The sequence below is a fragment of the Penicillium canariense genome (assembly GCF_028826845.1).
Source record: "Penicillium canariense strain IBT 26290 chromosome Unknown utg000001l_segment0_segment0, whole genome shotgun sequence".
NCBI lineage: Eukaryota > Fungi > Ascomycota > Eurotiomycetes > Eurotiales > Aspergillaceae > Penicillium > Penicillium canariense.
Genome location: NW_026622728.1, coordinates 4,890,154 through 4,910,875, shown reverse-complemented (window position 1 = coordinate 4,910,875; position 20,722 = coordinate 4,890,154). Strand labels below are relative to the sequence as shown.

General features: G+C 54.0%; 8 protein-coding genes across 8 annotated transcripts; 4 read left to right on the top strand and 4 right to left on the bottom strand.

Moving 5' to 3' along the window:
• Positions 1–906: 906 nt before the first annotated feature.
• Positions 907–2,607, bottom strand: N7482_001641 (proline permease PrnB; the record flags this gene model as incomplete). Its single annotated transcript, XM_056683766.1, has 2 exons — positions 907–2,357; positions 2,418–2,607. The coding sequence occupies 2 exons, from the start codon at positions 2,605–2,607 to the stop codon at positions 907–909; spliced, it is 1,641 nt and encodes a 546-aa protein (XP_056547372.1).
• Positions 2,608–6,335: 3,728 nt separating this feature from the next.
• Positions 6,336–8,285, top strand: N7482_001640 (uncharacterized protein; the record flags this gene model as incomplete). The annotated part of the gene is made up of 5 exons (XM_056683765.1): positions 6,336–6,941; positions 7,125–7,324; positions 7,382–7,668; positions 7,716–7,955; positions 8,020–8,285. The coding sequence occupies 5 exons, from the start codon at positions 6,336–6,338 to the stop codon at positions 8,283–8,285; spliced, it is 1,599 nt and encodes a 532-aa protein (XP_056547371.1).
• Positions 8,286–8,729: 444 nt separating this feature from the next.
• On the bottom strand, positions 8,730–9,713 carry N7482_001639 (S1 family peptidase; the record flags this gene model as incomplete). The annotated part of the gene is made up of 1 exon (XM_056683764.1): positions 8,730–9,713. One exon carries the CDS (start codon positions 9,711–9,713, stop codon positions 8,730–8,732), a length of 984 nt encoding a protein of 327 aa, XP_056547370.1.
• Positions 9,714–11,490: 1,777 nt separating this feature from the next.
• Positions 11,491–12,715, top strand: N7482_001638 (TauD/TfdA dioxygenase family protein; the record flags this gene model as incomplete). Its single annotated transcript, XM_056683763.1, has 3 exons — positions 11,491–11,593; positions 11,646–12,225; positions 12,286–12,715. The coding sequence occupies 3 exons, from the start codon at positions 11,491–11,493 to the stop codon at positions 12,713–12,715; spliced, it is 1,113 nt and encodes a 370-aa protein (XP_056547369.1).
• Positions 12,716–13,110: 395 nt separating this feature from the next.
• Positions 13,111–14,934, bottom strand: N7482_001637 (LipA and NB-ARC domain protein; the record flags this gene model as incomplete). Its single annotated transcript, XM_056683762.1, has 1 exon — positions 13,111–14,934. The coding sequence occupies one exon, from the start codon at positions 14,932–14,934 to the stop codon at positions 13,111–13,113; it is 1,824 nt and encodes a 607-aa protein (XP_056547368.1).
• Positions 14,935–16,535: 1,601 nt separating this feature from the next.
• Positions 16,536–16,925, bottom strand: N7482_001636 (uncharacterized protein; the record flags this gene model as incomplete). The annotated part of the gene is made up of 3 exons (XM_056683761.1): positions 16,536–16,622; positions 16,698–16,811; positions 16,866–16,925. The coding sequence occupies 3 exons, from the start codon at positions 16,923–16,925 to the stop codon at positions 16,536–16,538; spliced, it is 261 nt and encodes an 86-aa protein (XP_056547367.1).
• Positions 16,926–17,491: 566 nt separating this feature from the next.
• Positions 17,492–18,013, top strand: N7482_001635 (uncharacterized protein; the record flags this gene model as incomplete). The annotated part of the gene is made up of 1 exon (XM_056683760.1): positions 17,492–18,013. The coding sequence occupies one exon, from the start codon at positions 17,492–17,494 to the stop codon at positions 18,011–18,013; it is 522 nt and encodes a 173-aa protein (XP_056547366.1).
• Positions 18,014–19,246: 1,233 nt separating this feature from the next.
• Positions 19,247–20,654, top strand: N7482_001634 (FAD-dependent oxidoreductase; the record flags this gene model as incomplete). The annotated part of the gene is made up of 2 exons (XM_056683759.1): positions 19,247–19,855; positions 19,911–20,654. The coding sequence occupies 2 exons, from the start codon at positions 19,247–19,249 to the stop codon at positions 20,652–20,654; spliced, it is 1,353 nt and encodes a 450-aa protein (XP_056547365.1).
• Positions 20,655–20,722: the final 68 nt, after the last annotated feature.

Below are 20,722 nucleotides of genomic sequence, written 5' to 3'. Positions count from 1 at the left end.
GGGCGTTGGGGTGGGACCGGTAGGCCCAGAACATCTAGACGAAATCATAGCTGAATTCAACAACAAGATTGCAGAATTCGGTGATGCGAAATTAGCCATAGGGAGAGCGCCGGCTACCCTCAAGGTGATGCACTAGGGTAGCAATCGGAACAGGATGGAGAAAAGGCTTTCAGTGCGTATTCAGACTACATCATGGTGGTTTACTAATAGATTCCTCTGCCCTAGTTCGTTCCCAGTATCCCTGCAGGACGTTACCAGTGCCCACCATGTTATCAATGCTTCCATACGCATAGTTTCTACGGACCACACTGGACAGCAAAGCCCCCTGATCCACGTCCACCATGCATCCGAAATACCCAATTCCTTGATTACCTTTACCAAGGCCGCATGCAGAAAAGATATGAAGGGTTAGAGACCCCTACGATCCTATAGGAGGTCGTAGATCAAGTACCATATGACTTGCGACCGTTCCAATGCCAGGATTGTGACCATCGGTCCTTATATGATAAAGCCTGGAGCCATCATCGACGGATCAATCATGCCAAATCAGTGCATGACACACCAATAATATACTCGCAACTGCTTTTCTATTGCAATTATTGTCATCATATCTATACTGTGGATCCAGAAAGCCACCAGAAAGCAAAGCATCCAGACAGGGAGTCGAGCTTTACAAAAAGGCTAATTTCCTTTTTTCCATCTAACGTGTCAGTTATCTTTATTGACCGAGTAAAGACAGTCCCTATAAATATCGGGTGACGGCCAATCGCGATCATCGAAAAGTGGATAAGGAGAGTACTAGATCACGCGCCTCGGATTATTCAACAGTTTGGAAGAGGAAGGAGCCCCTCGTTCCCCAATTCCTTTGTAAACTATGTCTAAGATTCCCGCACCCGCCCCCCAGCATTACCAGAATTTCCACCACGGGCCCCGCACCCTCTCCGGCAACTCTGCATCGATGATCTCCTGCAACCCAGTGTGCATATCGACCTCCTCCGGGCGCCAGGCCCATGGGTCACTCCAATATAGAAGTCGGTGGCCAAAGTACAGTATCAGGAAAGCTGGGATGCCAATATACGCGGTGAAGAAGTTGCTCACCGACCACTCGGATGGGAAAAAGACCGTAAAGCCGTTGATCAGCATCATGAGGGTCGAGCCCGCCAGTCCAAATATCGCTCCGTACGGTTGCAGCCGGGATTTGTATGGCTGTTCGATGCCCTGCGCCGCGATAGCCTTGCGGAAGCGGAAGAACACGACGCAGCAGCAGATCCACGAGATGAAACCAGAGGTATTGGTGAAGTTGACGAACCAGTTGAATACGATGGAACTGGAGTTGCCAACGGACAGGTAGGCTAGGGCAGAGAAGCAAGCTGATACGGCCACCGCGTAGTAGGGGACGCCCCATCGGTTGCAAGCCTTGAAGATGCTGGGCGCGTTGCCCGACATGGCCAGCGAGTACAATGATCGTGACGACATGTAGAGGAAGGAGTTGCCCGCCGACCAGGCCGAGGTTAACACCGCAGCATTGACGATGTGGTCTAGGACTGGGATGCCGGCATTCTTAATTCCCACCACGAAGGGGGATGACTTGACGCTCCCGTCGCCCTCGGTCAGTTGCGACGCATCGGAAGGGCAAATCACGCCTATAGCCAAAACACCGAGGATGTAGAAGAAAACCAGCCGGTAGATGTACCGCCGAGCGGCGCGAGGCACGTTGCGGCGCGGCGACTCCATCTCTCCGCCACTGATGATGATCAATTCGGGGGCAAAAATGAAAGCAATGGCACTGGACACGGTGCATTTCAACAGGCCCACAAAGCGCCCGGTGTCACCAGAAACAATATATTCATTGAAGGCGCGGGGGTGTTTCCAATAGTGAAAGCCAAGCAGTTGGCGATTAGGCCCGCCACCCCAGAAGAGAATGAAAGAGACCATGAGTAGGCCGACCAAGGTGATGATCTTGATGCCTGAGAACCAGAACTCGGATTCACCGTAGAAGCGCACGGGGAGGAAGTTGAGGGCGATAATCACCACCATCATGATGGTGATCCACACGGCGATGTTGACCGTTCCATTGGTATCCCAATATTGAATCACTAGGCCCGCTGCAGTGACCTCATATGGCACCAAAATGCCTAATGAGTACCAATAGAGATATCCCATGGAAAATCCCATGCTGCGGGACACGTAGCGAAATCCATGGTAGCTCATCGTACCACCGTGCACGGGGAGGTACGCTCCAATCTCGGCGATGGCGGTGACCAGCCCATAGACCATGGCCGAGATGAAGATATAGCCCATGAGCAGGGAGGCAGGACCGCCGGTCGCGAGTGACTGGCCGGATGAAACAAACAGACCTGTTGTCATGAGCCGGTTAGCAGCTTACTCGGTTCCAAACTGCACACTATTCAACTCACCCGTCCCGATTGTGCCCCCCAGGGCCATCAACTGGACATGGCGATTTTTCAGACCACGTTGGGTCGTCGCATAGCGATCATCCAGCAAGTTGATCTCCACCAAGGTACGGACGGCACGACCCTTCTCAGTCATGGAGGCCTGGTCATCGCCATCGCCTACCCGTGGAGCTGCTGGTTCAATTGTGGCCATGTCCCGCAATGCGCGACCGTGCAAAGGGAAGGGGAAGGTGACGGTGAAGGCAGAGCTGGAGATAACCTGCGAGCTCTCGCAAGGACCAGCGGAACTGCGGGCATTCTTAAAGGGCGTCAGTCAGGAAGGGTAAGGCCCCCTCCATCCCGGGTCTTTTCGCACTGTCCATTCTGTAGCCAAATCAGCCTGCGTCCAGCATGCGACACAGATGGGAGCTCGCTTGGGTTGGAGCAATGAGGCTGGGCGCCCCTAGGGTCCGTGAGATAAGAAGGCCGATCGCGGAGCCAAGCCCGGCGAAGCGAGGCAAGTCCGGGGTAGCATCGCGAGGGCTGATACCCGGCCGGGTCAGGGTCGTTGGAAAACATCTATGGTCTATGAGCTACGGACTCTTTCTTCTTTGTATCTCTTAAGCCCTAGTGCACTTATTTGTGAGGTGCACTACTGTACCCAACGGACCTACGGCTTATGCTCTGGGGCTAATTCCTCCGCGAAAGACTCGCCCAGTCGGCCTCGGTCAAAATCAGAACAAGCCCATTAGGGTCCTATCTTCTCCTGGGCACTCTGTGATCCGTCGGCTTGCATATGATCAGCGCACAGCGCCCGGCACAGATAAAGCCAGCCACACCGGCAGCTCGCCGGTAGACCGGAATAGCATCACGGTCAGGGCAAAACCGACATGCTCAACGACACAAACACCGCATGCGACAGCTGCAGCACTGGAACCGGCCCGGTCTAGCGCAACGTACCATGCCTAGAATGTTAGCGTGCGCGGAGTAGCCGAGGAGGCAAATCGCCATCGAGAGCGTCTCCCAAATCGCGACAAACGGACCGGCGTTGCAAGCGAGACGACGGAGGGAACTATATTGCGAGGGTGATAGTGAGCACTAGGTGAAAACGGTGAATAGCGGATAGCGGTAGGCCAATGATGGGGCCGTGCCAATATTGGCGTCAGCCCCGGGAAGGCCAAGCTAGACTAGGAAAGGTATAGATGTGTTATAGTGGCGTCGACACCACGGCACCGAATCACGGAGGACTTGTACTGAGCACAGAAGTGGGAGTCACAAGCCTGTTCCTATCATATACTAGCGGGTTAAAGGTTCAATGGCATTATGGCAGTTGACAAACCAGGATTGTCTGGGAGACAAATGATAATAATGCACAAGATTGGAGAAGACTAGCACTTGCACATTCATTGACCGAAATACACCCAATACTGTGCCCAGGAATGCCCCTACGAAGAATACTGAGCCCGAAACAAACCCATTACCTACGAGTCTCGGTGCAACACCATCTTGATAATTGCACGAACTCCCACGCCGAGAAGAGGCCATCCCAGAAACGCCGGTTGAGGCTCAAGAGCTTAACGAGCTCAACAGATTGAGTTCCGGCTCAATGCAGCAGACTCCCCACGATGGTGCTGGCAGCAGCCACAGGCTCGGGGACAATGCAGGTATCGGATTTTCCAGAATGATTTCGAAGAATTCGCAAGGACCGTTCGACATCCACCGTGGCGTAGTTCTCAAACTCCGAGGAGGAGATCGGGATATAATATATAGTGTCCTTATGCTCTTTATTATGGTGTACTAACCAGCCCCTGCGGTTTTTGAGCCATCTCCCACAATCCCCACTACCTCATGGGCGTTTGGGATTATGAGGCGGAGAGAAGAAAATTAGCTTTTTCGTAAAGCTACTAATTGCCCTGTCCGGTGTCTTGTTCTTCAATGCAATTCTAGGCCTAGAGAGCCGATATAATGACAATGGTTTGCAATAAAAAAATAGTTCCGATTACATCGTTGGTGTGTTATGAACCGACCTAGGATTTGGCCGCCGTTACGGTGTGACTCCGTCATCATCATCTAGTTTAGGTGCGAGATGCAGCTAGTGCCTAGTTAGGAGGCTACCGCGTGCTAATTTGCGACCTGGCTTGCCATTTGCTAACTTGTGTGTCGCCGGTCCACGGCCTACAGCACGGTTCAAGCGGCGGCGCAGCATCGCTGAACGCGGCCTTGATGTTTGATATATTCGATCATCGTGATATTGCGTGATGGCCAGCGTGGATCATAGAAGGCGCCATCCGGAAGGGTCTAAAGTGCTTCGAGGAGAAATCTTTGTTGTGCTAGCCACCATCTTTATTGCGACTACACCTCCTGGTCCCCTTGTCCAGTCGTACGGAGTGCACGTAGTCTCACCCCGCCCCCCCCCCCCCACGCATCCCATTTTCTGCGCCTATCCTATCCCTTCGTAGTTTCATCGGCGAAAAAAGCCACCCGGCCCCACTTCGTGTTGGGGCGCCCCGTCGATGGGCGGTAGCAGGTGTTTACGGACTACGGAGTACGGAGTACATACATGATGCGTTAGCTACGGCTGCCAGTTTCATCGGGAGCAAGATCCGGAGGAGTTCCGTCAGAAAGACAGTTGATCAGAAATAGCTGGATGATATCGAAAGCAATTCGGGACGCCCGTGGAGGATGTCAGGTGCCGCTGAAGGGGCCCGAGGCAAGTCCAATCTTTAAGAAAAATCATATTCACAGGGAGATGTTCTGGAATAATGTTAAAATAATAACGACCATGAATTATAGTTCCGCCTGGACTTTACGTCCATGTTTCCTTTTCACAACTGCCTAGCTGGGCCGGAAACCTCATTTCCGCCCAGTTTTTGTTGGTTTGAAGGGTGGGGGCTGCGCCTCGGGCGCACCATCCACTTCCATCCACCGCAGAGTCCATCCAGTTGCATCCAGCTGCATTGAGTTAGTCCGGAGGGAGGAGGAAAATCTAGCGGCCTCCAGTGGCCATCCCGCGGTACGCTAAATGGGAGGCGGCCGCCTCCCTCCGCCTCTGACATCACCATCTCCCCCGGCCGCCACGCTGTTCGCTGGGCGCAGGGCTGGAAGTTAATCAGGCACTGCCCTGAGTGTCGTGCACTGAGACGGAGCATCCCTGCGAACGCGGGTTGGGGGAAGGAAGGTTAGGTGGTTGGTATTTTGGCCGAGACTCGCGACGGACCAGGACGGCTCGAGATCTTCCTGGCCAACCCGCGCAACACTCCAATTAACTCGCATATCCCTGTTCAAACTATCCAACGGCCCCCGATCTGCTCCGGAGATGAAACCATGCCGTCAGTCGGCCAATTGTATCCGCTGAATGCCTTCCCCAGTCGGTCCGCCTATTTCAGCCATGATTGGCGCGCTCAAATTGCCTCCGCTCCTCGAGACGCTCTCATTCGGCCAAGCCGCGCAGAAAGGATGGAAGCGAACTGGCCCTCCTATGATACCCGGTGCTGGCTATGAGCGGAAGGCCCAAGATCAAGACGGAGACGGAGACAGAGCCTGCCACGGTCTGCTCCGCCCTACGGGGTGTCTTACGAAGCCGTCGAAGTCCAAACTCAACCGCGTCTGCTTCAACCGCCAAGTTTTTCCCCACTCGCGCCTTTTTCCCTTTCCCTTTTTTCTTTTCTTTTTTTTTTCTAGAAAGAGGTTATTATCCCATTTTCTGCTCTTGGGAATTGCATGTTTTCTTCTACTGCTTTTGCTCTTCTCTGCCCTCCTCGAAATTCGGATTAGTATACATGAGAGTATAGGAGGATTCCACTATACTCGGCCGGATCTTACCAGCCGCTTCGATCCTCCCCATACTTCGACCTTGCGATACTTTGATACTTCGACCGCACCGCCGCGCATGCCCTTCCAACCCTCACGAACATAAATTTCTTGCCATTGCAATCCCTCACCATGCAGTCCGACCAAGCACGCCGCTTCTCCAAGGTGTCGGTCTCGCGCGCAGAGACCGGCGCCGACGCGACCAATGCAGACCGCACGCTAGAGGACATGGGATACAAGCCCGAACTGGCGCGCAATCGCTCCATCTGGCAGATCACCTTCATGTGTTTCATTCTCTCGTCCGTCCCCTACGGTCTCTCCACCACGCTGTACTACCCCCTCGTCGCCGGTGGCCCCGCCAACATCATCTGGGGCTGGGTCGTTATCTCCTTCCTCATTGTCTGCGTCGCCATCTCCCTCGCCGAAATCACGTCCGTCTACCCCACGTCTGGTGGTGTCTACTACCAAACATTTGTCCTTGCGCCTCTCTGGTGCCGTCGTGTCGCGTCCTGGATCTGTGGCTGGTCCTATGTCGCGGGTAATATCACCATTACCCTCGCCGTCAACTTCGGGACCGCGCTGCTTTTTGTCGGCTGCCTCGATGTCTTCGAGAAGTCCCCTGGCGTCGGCCTCACCGATGATTGGCAGGCCTACCAGATCTTCCTGATTTTCCTGGCCATTACCCTGTTGACCCATGCCATCTCGGCCTTTGCCAACAAATGGCTGCCCTGGGTGGAGGTACGTTTGAAAAGCATTGAGCATTGAGCATTGAGCATTTAGCATTTAGCATTTAGCATTTGACCACGTCGAACCCCGAAGTGGTGTTGCGATCTCATTTCCAGGGATCATTTTTCCCGTCCCACGTGCTCTCTTTCCGCATCGAGGCAAGCCGCTAACCAGTTTTTTTTTGTCGGTGCACAGACTTTCGCCATCTTCTGGACTATCGCGGGCCTGATCGCCATTGTGGTCTGCCTGCTGGCGATCGCCAAGGAGGGTCGCAACAAAGCCTCCTGGGTCTTTGGACACTTTGAACCTCAAGCGGGCTGGCCTGCGGGCTGGTCCTTCTTCATCGGTTTGCTGCAGGCGGCCTACGCCACCTCGGCAACTGGCATGGTTATCTCGTCCGTCTCCGTTCCCCTAGTGTGGAGTGATGTTGGAAGCTAATGGCCCTGAAATAGTCTCTGCGAGGAAGTCCACGAGCCCGCCATTATGGTTCCCAAGGCCATGGTCGGCACCGTCGTCATCAACTTCGTTGCCGGTCTCATCTTCTTGATCCCGCTTTGCTTCGTCATGCCCGAGCTGAGTCTGCTCATCAATGCCTCCCAGCCTACCCCGGTCATCTTCAAGCATGCGATCGGGAACTCCGCCGGCGCGTTCTGCCTGACGATCCCCCTTCTGGTGCTGGGGCTCATCTGTGGTGTGGGCTGCGTAACCGCCACCTCGCGCGCCACCTGGGCCTTCGCCCGTGATGGCGGGATACCCGGTGCTGGCTGGTGGCGCGTCGTCGACAAGCGTACCGGCATCCTCTCAACGCGCTGGCGCTGGGTATGGCCATTGAGATTGTCCTGGGCGCCATATACTTCGGTTCTACCGCGGCCTACAACGCGTTCTCGGGTGTGGGTGTGATCTTCTTGACCATGAGTTACGCCTGCCCCATCGCCGTCTCCCTGATCTTCCGTCGCCGCGAGGATATCAAGAATGGCACCTTCAACTTTGGCATCGTTGGTGCTATCGCTAATGTACTTGCGCTTGGTGAGTGCTTTTCCCACGTTCGCTGACCCGCCTGTTTTGCTAATGTGATCCCACCCCTGCACAGGATGGAGTCTTCTTGCCATTCCCCTCTTCTGCATGCCTACTCTCACGGCGGTGACCAAGGAAAATATGAATTACGCGTCGGTTGTGTTTTTCGGTTTCGTGCTCATCGCAGCCGGCTGGTACGTTGCCTGGGGCTATCAGAACTACCGCGGCCCGCCCACCGACGCGGTCGATCACGACAACGAGTCCTTGCCCCCAACCTACCCCGAGGGCACCGACGTCTCCAGCAAGTCCAGCGACCTGCTGAACAAAGCCAAGAGCCCATGATTTCACCGACGCACCTCCAGATCAACGCATTTCACCCAACCTCCCTGGTGGCCGTCCACCCTCTGCCGTCTACCGTCTGCGCGCTTGTTCCACTCCCCACAGCAGCTATCCACCTCCCATGCGGCCACTCATCTCCCTTGCGATCAGGTATCTCCCCCCTGCGGTCTATCGTCCATGCGGTCTATCCATGCGGTCTATCGTCCATGCAACCTTCCATGCGCCCTCTGCCCTCTCCCTGCGACCTATCTACACCTTCCATCCGATTATACCCACCACTGCCAATGCGGTCCACTCTCTCCCACGCACCCACAGAACCGTAAGCGATCCGACAGGCCCTTTTGATCAGGAAACTCCTGGATGTATATAAGCATACTAGCTATTTGGCATGTGTCATGTATCATATATTGGTATTGAAGTAGCGACTGATCCTCTATCAATCAAAAATCAATCAGAGCTATCTATCACTATGATCTCCTTCTCCATGTTCACTGCGTTCGACTCCACGAGACTGACTTCGTCGTTGGGGAGATGCTCTCGGAGAAAGGCCTGGATCGCAACCAGCGGCACGCCATGACGCATCGCGGTGGTGTCATCCCATGAGGAATGCAGTCCGAGCAAGCTCCCATCTACTGTCAGCAGAAGCGGTGCCCCAGAATGACCCCAGTAGGTCCACGCATTGTGTTTCAAAGCCCCAATCTCCGAATTATCCTGCGGGTCGGTGTTGGGGATCATGCCACACAGCCGACCCCGGGAGATTTCAATCAGGTCATACGCCGTTTTGCGGGGCGCGTCCGACTCGAGGTCGTCGGCTCCCGGCTGTCCAATGCAGATGATCGGAGCGGAGGTCGACTGCGATGTACCAAGGGGAACAAACGTAAATATGGGGCTTGCTGGGCCACGAAGCCTGTGCTCGTCTGGTAGTTCGATGCATACCACCTTTGCCAAGGCCAGATCGCGACGCGCCTCCCAAACCCGACATTCGACCTGTACCGCGAGTCCGGTATAATAGAGGAGCCATTTGCGGCGCTGCGCCTGCCATTCGTGTGGTGTCTCACCGAAGCAATGCGCACAAGTGAGCACCCACCCACGCGCATCAATACAGACTGCTGTGCCAGCTTCATGCTGGGCAAAGATCAGGGTCGACGCCAGTCCTTGGATGGCCGGCCGGCCCAGCGCGTGGGTGGCTTCCGCGGTCAGAGAGGCCGATTGCCGTAGGCGATGCTGTTTCGTGCGCAACAGCTGTAAATCGACGCCGTTGATACCTGGTAAGGGAGACTGGTTGCGGATGATGAGCGGGTTAGCAAGAGTCGCCGCAGACGCGATGAATTGAACCGGCTGGTCGAGACGGGCCTCCGGGCTGGCCGTGTCGTCCACGTCAACATCCAGTTTGAGGGATACTTTGCGACTGGATCGCAGTCGGCGCGTCATCACTGCCTCTACTTACAGGGCTTCGCGACGACGACCTGCCAGGGAAAGAAGATGTGCACGATGCGCGCGGGGAACCGGCCCGTCCCGCCCACATTCATCAGCACGTGGGCAGGCCTCCCGCATCGGCAGCAATCTCTTTTGGCAGTATGGCGATACTTTGAGCACGGGAGAGACCTCGGATGATGGTAATACCATCTACTACCTATGGATCAACCGATTTTATTTGTCTGGTGACAGACCATGTGACTGCCACTGGTTGAGGGGCTCAAGGTTTGGTAAGCATGTTGGTGATGCTCGACCTCCCTAAGGGGATACGCGTAAATGGATATATATCCAACTTAAGTACGACCAGGGCGGGCGAGCTACGGCCCAGGAAAAGACCATGTCTATCTCCAGTCCATGGAAGTGTTTAGGGTTCGGTGATCGACCCGTCGAAAAAGAATTCCATAGAATCGGCAAATGAGATTTGAATCCAACATTTGTGGTGCAACTCGACTACATGGAAAGTGTACGTTGCCCAATACGGGACAGGGCCCTTTCCAGGTGATGATGAAATTGATAGGGTAAAATGGCAAGATATTGCATACATCTACATTTGAGTCCATCTGAACAGTCAAGCACAAGTCACCATGTTGTCCAAAAGTCTCACTAGTGGACTCTGTCTATAAAGTCCTTGTTTTTCTCTGTCGCTCTTACGGTGCCAATCAATGAGCCAATGGAGCACTCAGGCTTGTCTGCACAGGCAGGTACAGATGATGGCTCATCGAGACAGAACGCAAAGGAGGCAACGCTTGATGTCACTGGCTGGGAAGACATCGCCCGAGGAGAATTGCTATGACATGTTCCGCCTATGAGGTAGAGAGAGATCTTGGTGCGTCCGTGGGCGAAGCCACATTATAATGTTTTGGGCAGGCGACGTCAAGAATTGTCTGTTATAAGACATGGCAGACCAAAAGAGTTGAGACTAAGACAAATCCGGCATTAACGTGAGCGTTGGAATCGGAGTTGGCGCTATAGGTTATATTAGATTAATGAAATATTAGCATTATTTAATTATCAAGAGAACTACATCCTCTTTTTGATATAAGCTTTTAAAATAACGAAATCCTTCCTATAGCTAAGATAGCGTACCGATTTAATATATCCGATATCTCCCTTCCCATTCATCCTATGGGGAAAACGCCAACGCGCTGTTAGTAAGGGTATCAGACTGCTCTGTATGAATAGATATAGTATCATAGTTGCTGAATTCTTCAAGAAAAGGAAGCTTTTCGTGGCTATATACATTTTCCTCAATCAACACTTTTAGATAGTTGATTGTGGTGGTCTTCCTTGTCCTCCCATAGTTCCTAATTTGATGCCCTACCACCCGCCTTGGAATAGTAATGGAGGATTGCATAGTGCCATTATCGAATCACATTGTATAAGGCTTTCTCGGCGGGTCCGCCTCGGTTTCTCACCGCCGCGAAAATCCACGGTACTGGTTTGATCTGCCGACCCAGGCTTCTGCCGGCGATCTTATCGAATCTCCGCACTCACCCGCACTCGCCCGCACTCGATAAGATCGCAAACTCGTGGCGACTAGGGAAGAGCTCTTAAACTCCCCCGTTTCCCTTCGGTATACGCCGTGAACCGTTTTTCGCTCGATTGATATTTATCGGCACGGCTTGGGTTTGTATTTCGGCCCGGCACTTATAAACTGTGGCCTGCACGCATTCAGTCAGTCCATCGGCCTCAACTTCAAAACCTCACCTACATTACTTCAAGTCCCGCCATCATGGCCGTGTTGCCACCGACCGTACGCCCGATCCAGCCTCCAGCTGGATCCAAGATCGATTTTGGGGCTGAAATTACGGGAGTTGACTTGGAAAATCTTACGGGTTCGTGTGGAGAAGCCGGATGTACTAGTGTATTCGCTCACAGGAGTGGTAGACGAGCATTTTGCGACCGTCCGCAACGCATTATATCAGCACCACGTCGTCATATTCAAGAATCAGCAGAAAATATCGCCCAAGGCACAATACGAGCTCACCAAGCGATTCGACCCTGCGGCCGAAAGTTACGGCCATGGCAAGACCATCGATGCCAAGCGAAGCGTTCTTCATCCCGACTTGAAGACCGTCCCCCATCAGCCACAAGTTCAGATCATCGGGAACGGGTTTGTTCCGTCATACGAGGGACTGGAAAACTTCCAACTCAGGCACCCCCATCACCGTACTTTCCACAAGGACCACATCCCAGACGACAAGGACTATGACTTCACCCGCTTTTACCGGTGGCATATCGATGCCGCCCTGTATGATCTGAACCCGCCCCAGGTGACCACCCTTCTGGCTGTCAGTGTCCCCAAGGGCCGTCGTCAAACATTACTATACGATGATGGCTCTGATGAAACTATGGATGTCCCGCTGGGTACGACGGCATTCGTGAGCGGCGAGCGAATGTTCGAACTGTTGTCACCCGGAGAGCAAGAATTCGTGCGGACGAGCAAGATCGAATATGCCCCTCATCCGTAAGAGCTGCCCATGACAATCCAGATGCCGAAAAGGCTGCTAACACTGAAGTGCTTCAGATACATTTGGATGAGTCCCGCCCACTCCCGGTCCACTGGACTCGGCCTACACTCCGAAGGCCTAGAATTGCCAGACAAGGAGCTGCCACCCATCGACGACGAGAAGATCATGATTCTGCCAATGCTCTGGAAGAATCCCGTCACCGGCAAGCTAGCATTGCAGGTCCATCCGTCAGCCATCCGCCGGATTCACCTTGCCGATGGCTCCGTAATTGACGACTTGGAACGCGTGCGAGACATTATCTATAGGCTGCAGAGGCCCGCGATTAGTCCCCAGTATGTATATGCGCATGACTGGGAGGAAGGTGACCTGGTCCTGTTCAACAACCGCGGGGTGTTACACTCTGTTGTTGGTGCTTTTAAGCCCGATGAGGTGCGCTTGTTCCGTCAGTGCAACCTAGCCGCTTCTGAACCACCTGTGGGCCCTTGAGATGTTTTGATATGGCTGCTTGATTGGAAGGAATAGAATACCGTGGATAGCGTTTGAATTTGTATGAATTAGTGGAAATTTGCCTAGATACTTGGAAGCGTGACTGGACAAGAGCTATCGTGCTCTTTTGTTTGAAGGAGTTTACGATATCGTTAAAGACATCTACCTCGCTTGTTGAATAACCCTACCTTATAAGAAATCGAACCCGCTGCAAAGCAAAGTACCATATTTGACGCAAAGGTCCATCTCGACCAACCACCTGCTGGGAAAACGATAGTTCCAATTGGATATTATAGTACAGCCTCCAGATTAGTATACAAATTAGAATAGGTATGTGCTCCCACCTCCACGGAAGGAAAGTATGACCAAATAAAACGAAATGAATGCGAAAAAGGTCATCGTACAATAAAAAAGCCGTTCACGGCCACTTGTCGCTCTCTCCACTCATCTGTGGCAGAGCGAACCCCAAGGCGGTGCAATGGGACCTGCTCCACCCACTTTTGTCCCTTCGCGCGGAGGTTCGCATAGCCCTCTCGCGTCTTGTCTACCCAGCCAGCATTCTGCCGCTGGATTTCAGTTGGCCCATGCCCTTCTGGAGCCCAAACGGGGTGGGACAGAGTGTGCTGCACAACCGATACGTCATAGGCATCGGCGAGAACAGTGGCCTCGGCAGCGGCTGCTTGGGCATCTGCAAGTTCTTGGCTAGTGGCTCCAGTGGGAGGCGGTATTTCTCCCCGCAGAAATCCCATGACGCAGATCTCCACCTTGGTCGTCTGTAGAGGCACCTCGTCCAACAGCCGAAGTCTCACAACATACTTCGCAACCTGGGCCATGTCGACGCGAGCCGCTTGGAGGGGGTCTAGAGTGCGAACAGAAAGAATCGTCGGATACCACGGCCCTGTCAACTGTTCTGCCCCGGTGCTAATGTCAAATCGAGTCCACCCAAAGTAATAACCTCGTAACTGCTCTGATACCCAGCTCGGGAAGTGCGAGAGAGTCAAATTCGTGGTGTCGCTGAGTGTGCAAGAAGTCATTGGATGAGCATTTTGCCCCCGAGCTGTGAAGATCATGGGAAATGGTGGCTGAGGCCCTAATTCAATCGGCTCTACTTGGTGGTTCGTGATGGCTACCGGATATCCGTCAGTTTGCGCCCTCCGAGTTGGACCCGGTGGCCCGGTGAAAGCCCCCGCTATGCGATCTTGAATGCCACTAGCTGAATATGCCTTTTGTGCAGCAGCTTGTGTCAACCACGATGGACGGTACGGATCCACCTTGGATTTGACAGCGCCAGCGGCAGGGCCCAACACAGTCTGTGCTGCAGTCTGGGCATAGAGACTGGCTATCATTGCGCCGACCTCGAGGGGCAGAGTGCTCAAGCTCGCACCGCGGATCGAATGGGGGTTGATAGATGTTGAGATGACACGGAAAACGGGGCTATTGCCAAGGACCTTCGTTTTGGGACCTTGGCACAGCACCAGCTGGAAATAGCCATCGCCAGCGTCTGCAGGGATACGCACGACCGCAGTCTCGCGCAAGTGGTGCGTATTTCGTGGCCGTGCAGGCGCCTTCTTGCGAAACCGTTTGATATCACGCTGCCAGGCGCGTTCATCATCCGGGTTCACTTGATCGGCCCGGAGGGGCATGCCTGGTGTGACATCAATCCAGCTGTCATTGAGGCGGAACAAAGCTTTGGCGCGCATGCCAGTCTTGCCGGACCATCCCTTATTCTGCAGCCATATAGTGCGGTCTTGTGGCAGGGGGGCATCAGAGAAGATAGACACAGCGACTGAGGTGGAGTTACCCCGATAGAAGACTAGGCCATGAGAGTGACGGAGGATGGTGGTATGTTTGTTAGATTCAGTTGGGTGGCTGATCAAGCCACCCAAGAAGTGCCGGGCTTCGCCGTACGCCTTCTGCACCGGCGTAGGAGATGGACTTGGTGACGGGGGCGACGGTGCTGATGAAGTCGATGCTCCCGCTGTCCGTGGCCTCAGCAAGGTCTCAGGCTGAGAAGCTGACGATGCCGCCCCGTAGAGATCATTATATGATGGAGGCCGTGGCAACAGGGGCGGCACCAGGGACGGGGTGCTTGTCGCACGCGACAGGACTTCAGGGGCTTCAGCATTGGCGGTTCCCCGTATATTTGGGTTGGAGACGGGCTTTCGCCTGATCCGAAATGGATCAAACGGTGGCCCTGGCCGCAGACTTGCAGAGGCCATTGCCTACATCACATGGTAGAGTACAAACAAGACGCAATCAACTACAGTCGCGATGAGCTCATCAACGGCGGATGTCCCAGCGGGTGTGCTGAGTCATCACGATGACTCGGGCATCAAGGTGTCGACAACATCCACCGAGCCTCGCCATTCCATTTGTGTCTATAAGTAAACATGAAGACCGGCATTGCACCGCACTTATGCATAACCAAAATTAGATTACTAAGAGACTGGAGACCCCCCACCCGGTCCAAGATCTACGCTTGATAATTCAAAGTGATATCGCATTCTGCTCCGTCATATTCAACGCCCGGGTTTTAGTCGCCAACCGGTATAGCCAGGATGTCGTGGGGTGTGATGGCCCGGTGGGGTGGTGGGTGTTCGAGTGTGATGCTTTTTCGACAATCTCAGATCAGGTTTCACGAGGTGACTCCGGGTCCATTGCTGACTCTTACTCAACACATAGCCCCACGGGGGTAGAGCAGGACTATGCCAAAGGTTTTTGCGCAGTCGCAAAGGCACTGGTTCTCGGAGGTGAGTACCATATTCACCCTTTTAAGTAGATCATTACTCACAGCTGTGTATAGGCATGCATCTTGTTCGATTTCAGCTCCGCACGCAAATGAGCCAGCAAAACATGAACCTCGACAGGCTGCCAACCGCCAAAGCGTGTGAATAATGCAAGAGAGTAACTCTCCATTGCACTATCAATCATCTGGGCCCGAAAATATCGTCCGATCTCCTTCAATTTAGGGTCCTTGGGCCACGTTCCGCAAGGACAGATGTATTGGGCGAGGTCGACATTCTCAAAGGAAGCCTCTTGTAACAGATCTGGAAGTTGGGGTGTGATATCCCAGGTACGGCCCTGGATTTTTGCTATACGGTTAAATTCGCGCTGCCATGGGTTAATTCCAAGGTTGGTTGCCTGCCGCTTTCAGTCCCCCGGACACTCACCTCCCATTGACGCAAATAGCTATCCTCGGGGCATGAGTCGTCATCACAATTTACTCGCGTGCGCGATTCGGAGATCTCGATACGTCCCCCTGGTTTCAGGTGCCTTGAACAAAAGTTAGAGGCATGGTCCCGGGTACCTCATGCGGGGGTATGGATTATTCGTCGTGCAACGCACTGGTAGCATCGTTGTAAAAACCCAGGCCAGTCATCTATACTTCCACCAAGGCATCGCACATGGATAAAGTCAAATGATGCGGCTTGAAAGCCCCATTCTTGAGCCACATCGTCGATGATGAAAGCCAAATTAGGTGGGATCCTGCGGCATGTCAATATAGCGGCATTCGGTGGAACGAGATATCCGATCACGGTATCACGGGTTCAGGACACCAACCAGCCCGGCTGAATCGGAGACAGATCAACTCCGATGACCTCCGCCGAAGGAAACTCGTCCGCCACTACTGCCAATCAGCTTGCTTCCCAGGGATCATTGCGAGCCATCGGCTGCGACTCACTATCCACGGCCCAGATCCCCGTACCCGTCCCGACGTCGAGAATGCGTTGTGGGTGTCGCAATGTGGTCTGACACAAATCGCCGTCCAAACAGAGGCGAAACACATGGTGCATCACGTCCAGTCTCTCTGTTGGAATGGTTACACAACAGCTCGACTCGGCAGCACAGCAATGGGGAGATCATCGTCGGCGGTCCTACCTTGCTCTCGTTCGTCGTTTGGGAGAACCTGAATCGTCGGTTAATGGATACCGTCTCTCAAACGGGAGGCGAGAAACCGCCACTAGGAGAGCATAGAGCATACATAAGTCCCAGAGCGATATGCGTGGTAGGTCCGGCCGTTTTCATAGACGTAGTTATAAATAGACTCGCTCAACGAGGTCAGCTCAGTCCGAATGCTGCCAAAGTCGCTCGAAGACTGTATGAACGGAAATCAGAACCAGCCGCTGCGTCCGATGGGAGGTTTGCATACGCTAACATCGGCATCGACCTCGATCACGGTGGAACCTGTCGGCCGGTCGAGCTCGGCCATTGTCGTGAATCCACTCCAGCGCTGGCATAAGGTCCGGCGGCCGTGAAAAGTTCAGATCGAGCGCGAGTTCGGAGCAGCAGAAGAGGGAGAAAACGAGTCAGCCAGGAAAGTTCCGACCAACGTGCCGGCACCGCAAAAGGCCCGGCCAGCGTGCAATGCTGACCCAGACGGTTGGGACCAGGAGGCCCGCCGTTTTTGGAAATGTTCTTTCCCCGTCTCCACTCGAAGGGACCGCTCTGTCGGGACCTCTCTGAGCCAAACGACCGAGCCGGGAGCAGATCGAAGACCTGGGATCATCGCGGGCCCCAAACTGCTCCCCCCTCTCTGTCGAAACACAGCGCTATAGTTTCTTGGCTGGGCTAGCGCCCGCATCCTGGACGGCCCAGTGTTGCTCATTCTCCTCCTCCCACCAGAGGTCTATACGTCTAATACACGGTAAATCGATCAAATCACCTGGCATCCCACCAAACGCGTCCAACAAGAGAACCAACCAAAATCCCCGAGCTTCGGAACTCCCCTGCAACCTATCATCGCTCAACTGCTGCCAACCAGGCTTGAAGGGACGAATGGGGGCCCCCAAGAAGCGGTCTGTTTTCGCGTGGGAGACGCTGCGACACCACGGCCAGCACTACATCTGTCCACAGCGCGTCCGCCACCGACCCAGGCCCTCGGGGCTGGTGGGCCAGGAGAAACAGGATGTACCACGAAAAGCGTCTGCCGCACATGCAGGCAAGGTGGACACTCGGCCGGTCCATGCCCACAATGCCCGTGGCTCTCTCACCTGCACGATGTATCAAGTTGGGCGTTGGCAGGAACACCGAGTTGCTACTGGCTCCAGCGGGAAACGCCTTTCACCACGTCAACCCTCGCGATACGCCAATGGACCGGGTGACGGTGGACGGGGTGTACGAATCAACATAAGCTCGCCATGGCCGCTAGCCGCGCTGGCGGACCATCAAACCCCTCCCCTCCCGCCCATCCCGTCGGTAGCCAATGCCGAACCGGGAGACCGGGATGCGGTGGAGCATCATCGCATACGCTGCAGTGGGCGCACCAGACGGGCTACCGCAGGGCTGCTGCGCCCGTGAGACTTCCTCGAACGTGTTGGAAGATGCCCGAGCGTTAGGGGTTCTGGCTCGGAGGAACCCTGAAGCAAGAGTGCATAGAACCGCTCGTGATCTACCTTCTATTAGAATTGGTTTGCCTCCCTATTCGTGCAGCTCTTCACATCAATAAATGTTGATGTTCTGGGATGATCGGATGTGATCAAACATCGGGGTTTCACTTATGGCCGTGCCGCCTTGTGAAACTTCTCACTGCCCTGCGAGCAACTCTGTCATGAATGGTAGGGCGGATTCAATTGCTTCCTATCCAGAGTTCACCGGGTATAAATACCCGCAGTCTCAAGGTTACGCTATTCCAGGTAGCTATGCAGATCAACTTGGTGGACTCGATGTCGCGCCCGAACCAGAAAATCCCCAGACGTGAGCCTGGTACAAATTTATCCTGGTTTGTATGACGTGACATCCCGGCACTGCTTGATACTTCAAATCGCAACAAAGCCGGATCGATGAATCTTGACAACTCAGTCTACAATAACACTTTTGACACTGTTTTCTTTTCCGGTCCATCCATTGTAACAGCGCCGTGCAGTTCGGGGGCAAGTAAATTGCCTCGCCAGCTTCTTTGAGGAATATCCATTTTCTAGAGTCCAAGCTCTCGTTCAGATCGAACATAATCCGGGATATTTTTCAACAATATCTAGCTGCAACCCTAATCCTATGGACTTGGTCTGGAAGAAATAGACAAAATAGCCGATCAATACCTCCACCGGCCGTTCAAACCAGACATTCGAGTGAGCACTCGCTTTTGCCGACTTCGAATCGCTGATTATTGTCATGATTTCCCACGATGCTAGCCCTTGCTCCGAAATTCGAGGGTGCCCCGCGCCAAGAAGAGGAGAAGGGAGATATTTCCGGGCAATCCGCAGCCCAGTTGGTAGATTCAGGCCCGCCATGTCCAGTGGTCAGTGGTCATTCGTGTTGGTACAGCTATGCTCACACCAGCACGGGGTGGCCGTCAGAGAAGAAGTACGAACTCCCGAGGCATGCGTGGAGGGGAGCTGAATGGGAGCCCTCGTATCGCGAATGTTGCGCACCAGTGATGGTCCTGGTTTCGAGCTCAGCTAAGAGCTTACTGCCCGCCAAGCATGTCAGCATGCTTCATCGTGCAGCCTCCATCACGCATAAATATCCCACCGCGATCATACCCCGCCCCAGTTATCCTGATCATCGTCCACATCGAGAGGAAATCCGAAAGAGATGGATCAACTGACTCAATTTCTCGTGGAGAATCCTCATATTCACTATGCAACTGCTCATTCGTCCGACTTTGAGACGCTGCGCGCGGGCTTCATTATCAATGAAACCAAAACCCCAGCAGTAGTCGTTCGCCCGCGATCCGCTGAGGACGTCGCGGCGCTGATAGCTCTCCTGAGCAAGAGCAGCTTGCCGTTCACCGTTCGCGTGGGCGGACATGATATGTTCGGCCGGTCGCAGGTGGCAGACGGGGTGACCATCGACCTGAGGGAGATTGCCCACATTCATGTCGATACCGAGTCGCAGACCGCACGGCTAGGCGGCGGGGTGATCTGCATGGATATGCTGACAGAACTGCAGAAGCACAACATGACGACACCGCATGCTGTGACTCCGTCCGTCGGTCAAGTTGGCTGGGCCTCCTTCGGCGGCTACGGCATGCTGAGTTCCAAATACGGGCTTGGCGTGGACCAGATCGTGGGGGCCACGGTGGTCGATGCGGAGGGGATCATTCGCGAGGCGGATGAGACCATGCTGACGGGGATCCGCGGAGGCGGAGGCTCCCTGGGCGTGATTGTGGAACTCACCATCAAGGTGTATCCGCAGGACCAGGTATGGCGCTGGCGACTCTGATGTCAAACCCCATCATCTCACTGGTCGCTTGCAGATCCTGGCCGGAGCGATTTTTTTTCACCCTAACGACCTTTCCAAGGAGATTATTCAGTTCAATGCGGAGTGGTCCAAAGCCAAGGCAGGCGGCATTCCGTCGTCGCTGCATCTATATCAATCCATTATGAAGGGCCCCGGGGGCAAAGCACTCGCGCTCTTCTTCATGTGGGCATCCTCGGACCTGGAAGAGGGCCAGAGATGGCTGTCGAAGGTTTCGTCGTGGTTGCCCGTGGCCATGAGTACGGTTGGGCCGACCACCAATAAGGACTTTGCGGTGATGTTGAACGCGGTGATCCAGACACATATTTACGGAACCGTGTTTACGCTGAACTTGTACGATTTGACCCCGGAGGTTTTGGAAATTATTGGCCTTTATGCACAAAAGCAGCCCAATAGTCCGCACATGTTATTTGGATTCCATGAACTTCGCCCCGATGCCCCGAGAGACCCAACTATGGACACCGTTTTTGATGCTCGCTGCGCACACTTTGTGATCGAAATTGTTCCAATGGCTTCATCGTTAGAAGTCCTCGCGGAGGGCCTTGTGTGGGGCCAGGAGTTTTACAATGCGCTGCGCAAAACGAATCCCGCGAATATCTTACCCTCAACTTATCTTTCATTAACTCCGACCAAGGACATTGACATGAAAGGTATCTATGGAAGTCGATATGAGACCTTGAAACGGATCAAAGAGCAATACGATCCGCAGAACGTCTTCAAGCAAGCTCTTCCGCGATTTTGATGGGGCCTCCACCAGGGTGCGGAATTGCAGAACCAGGGAAGAGCAAAGTAAATTATTAGAGCTTGAGA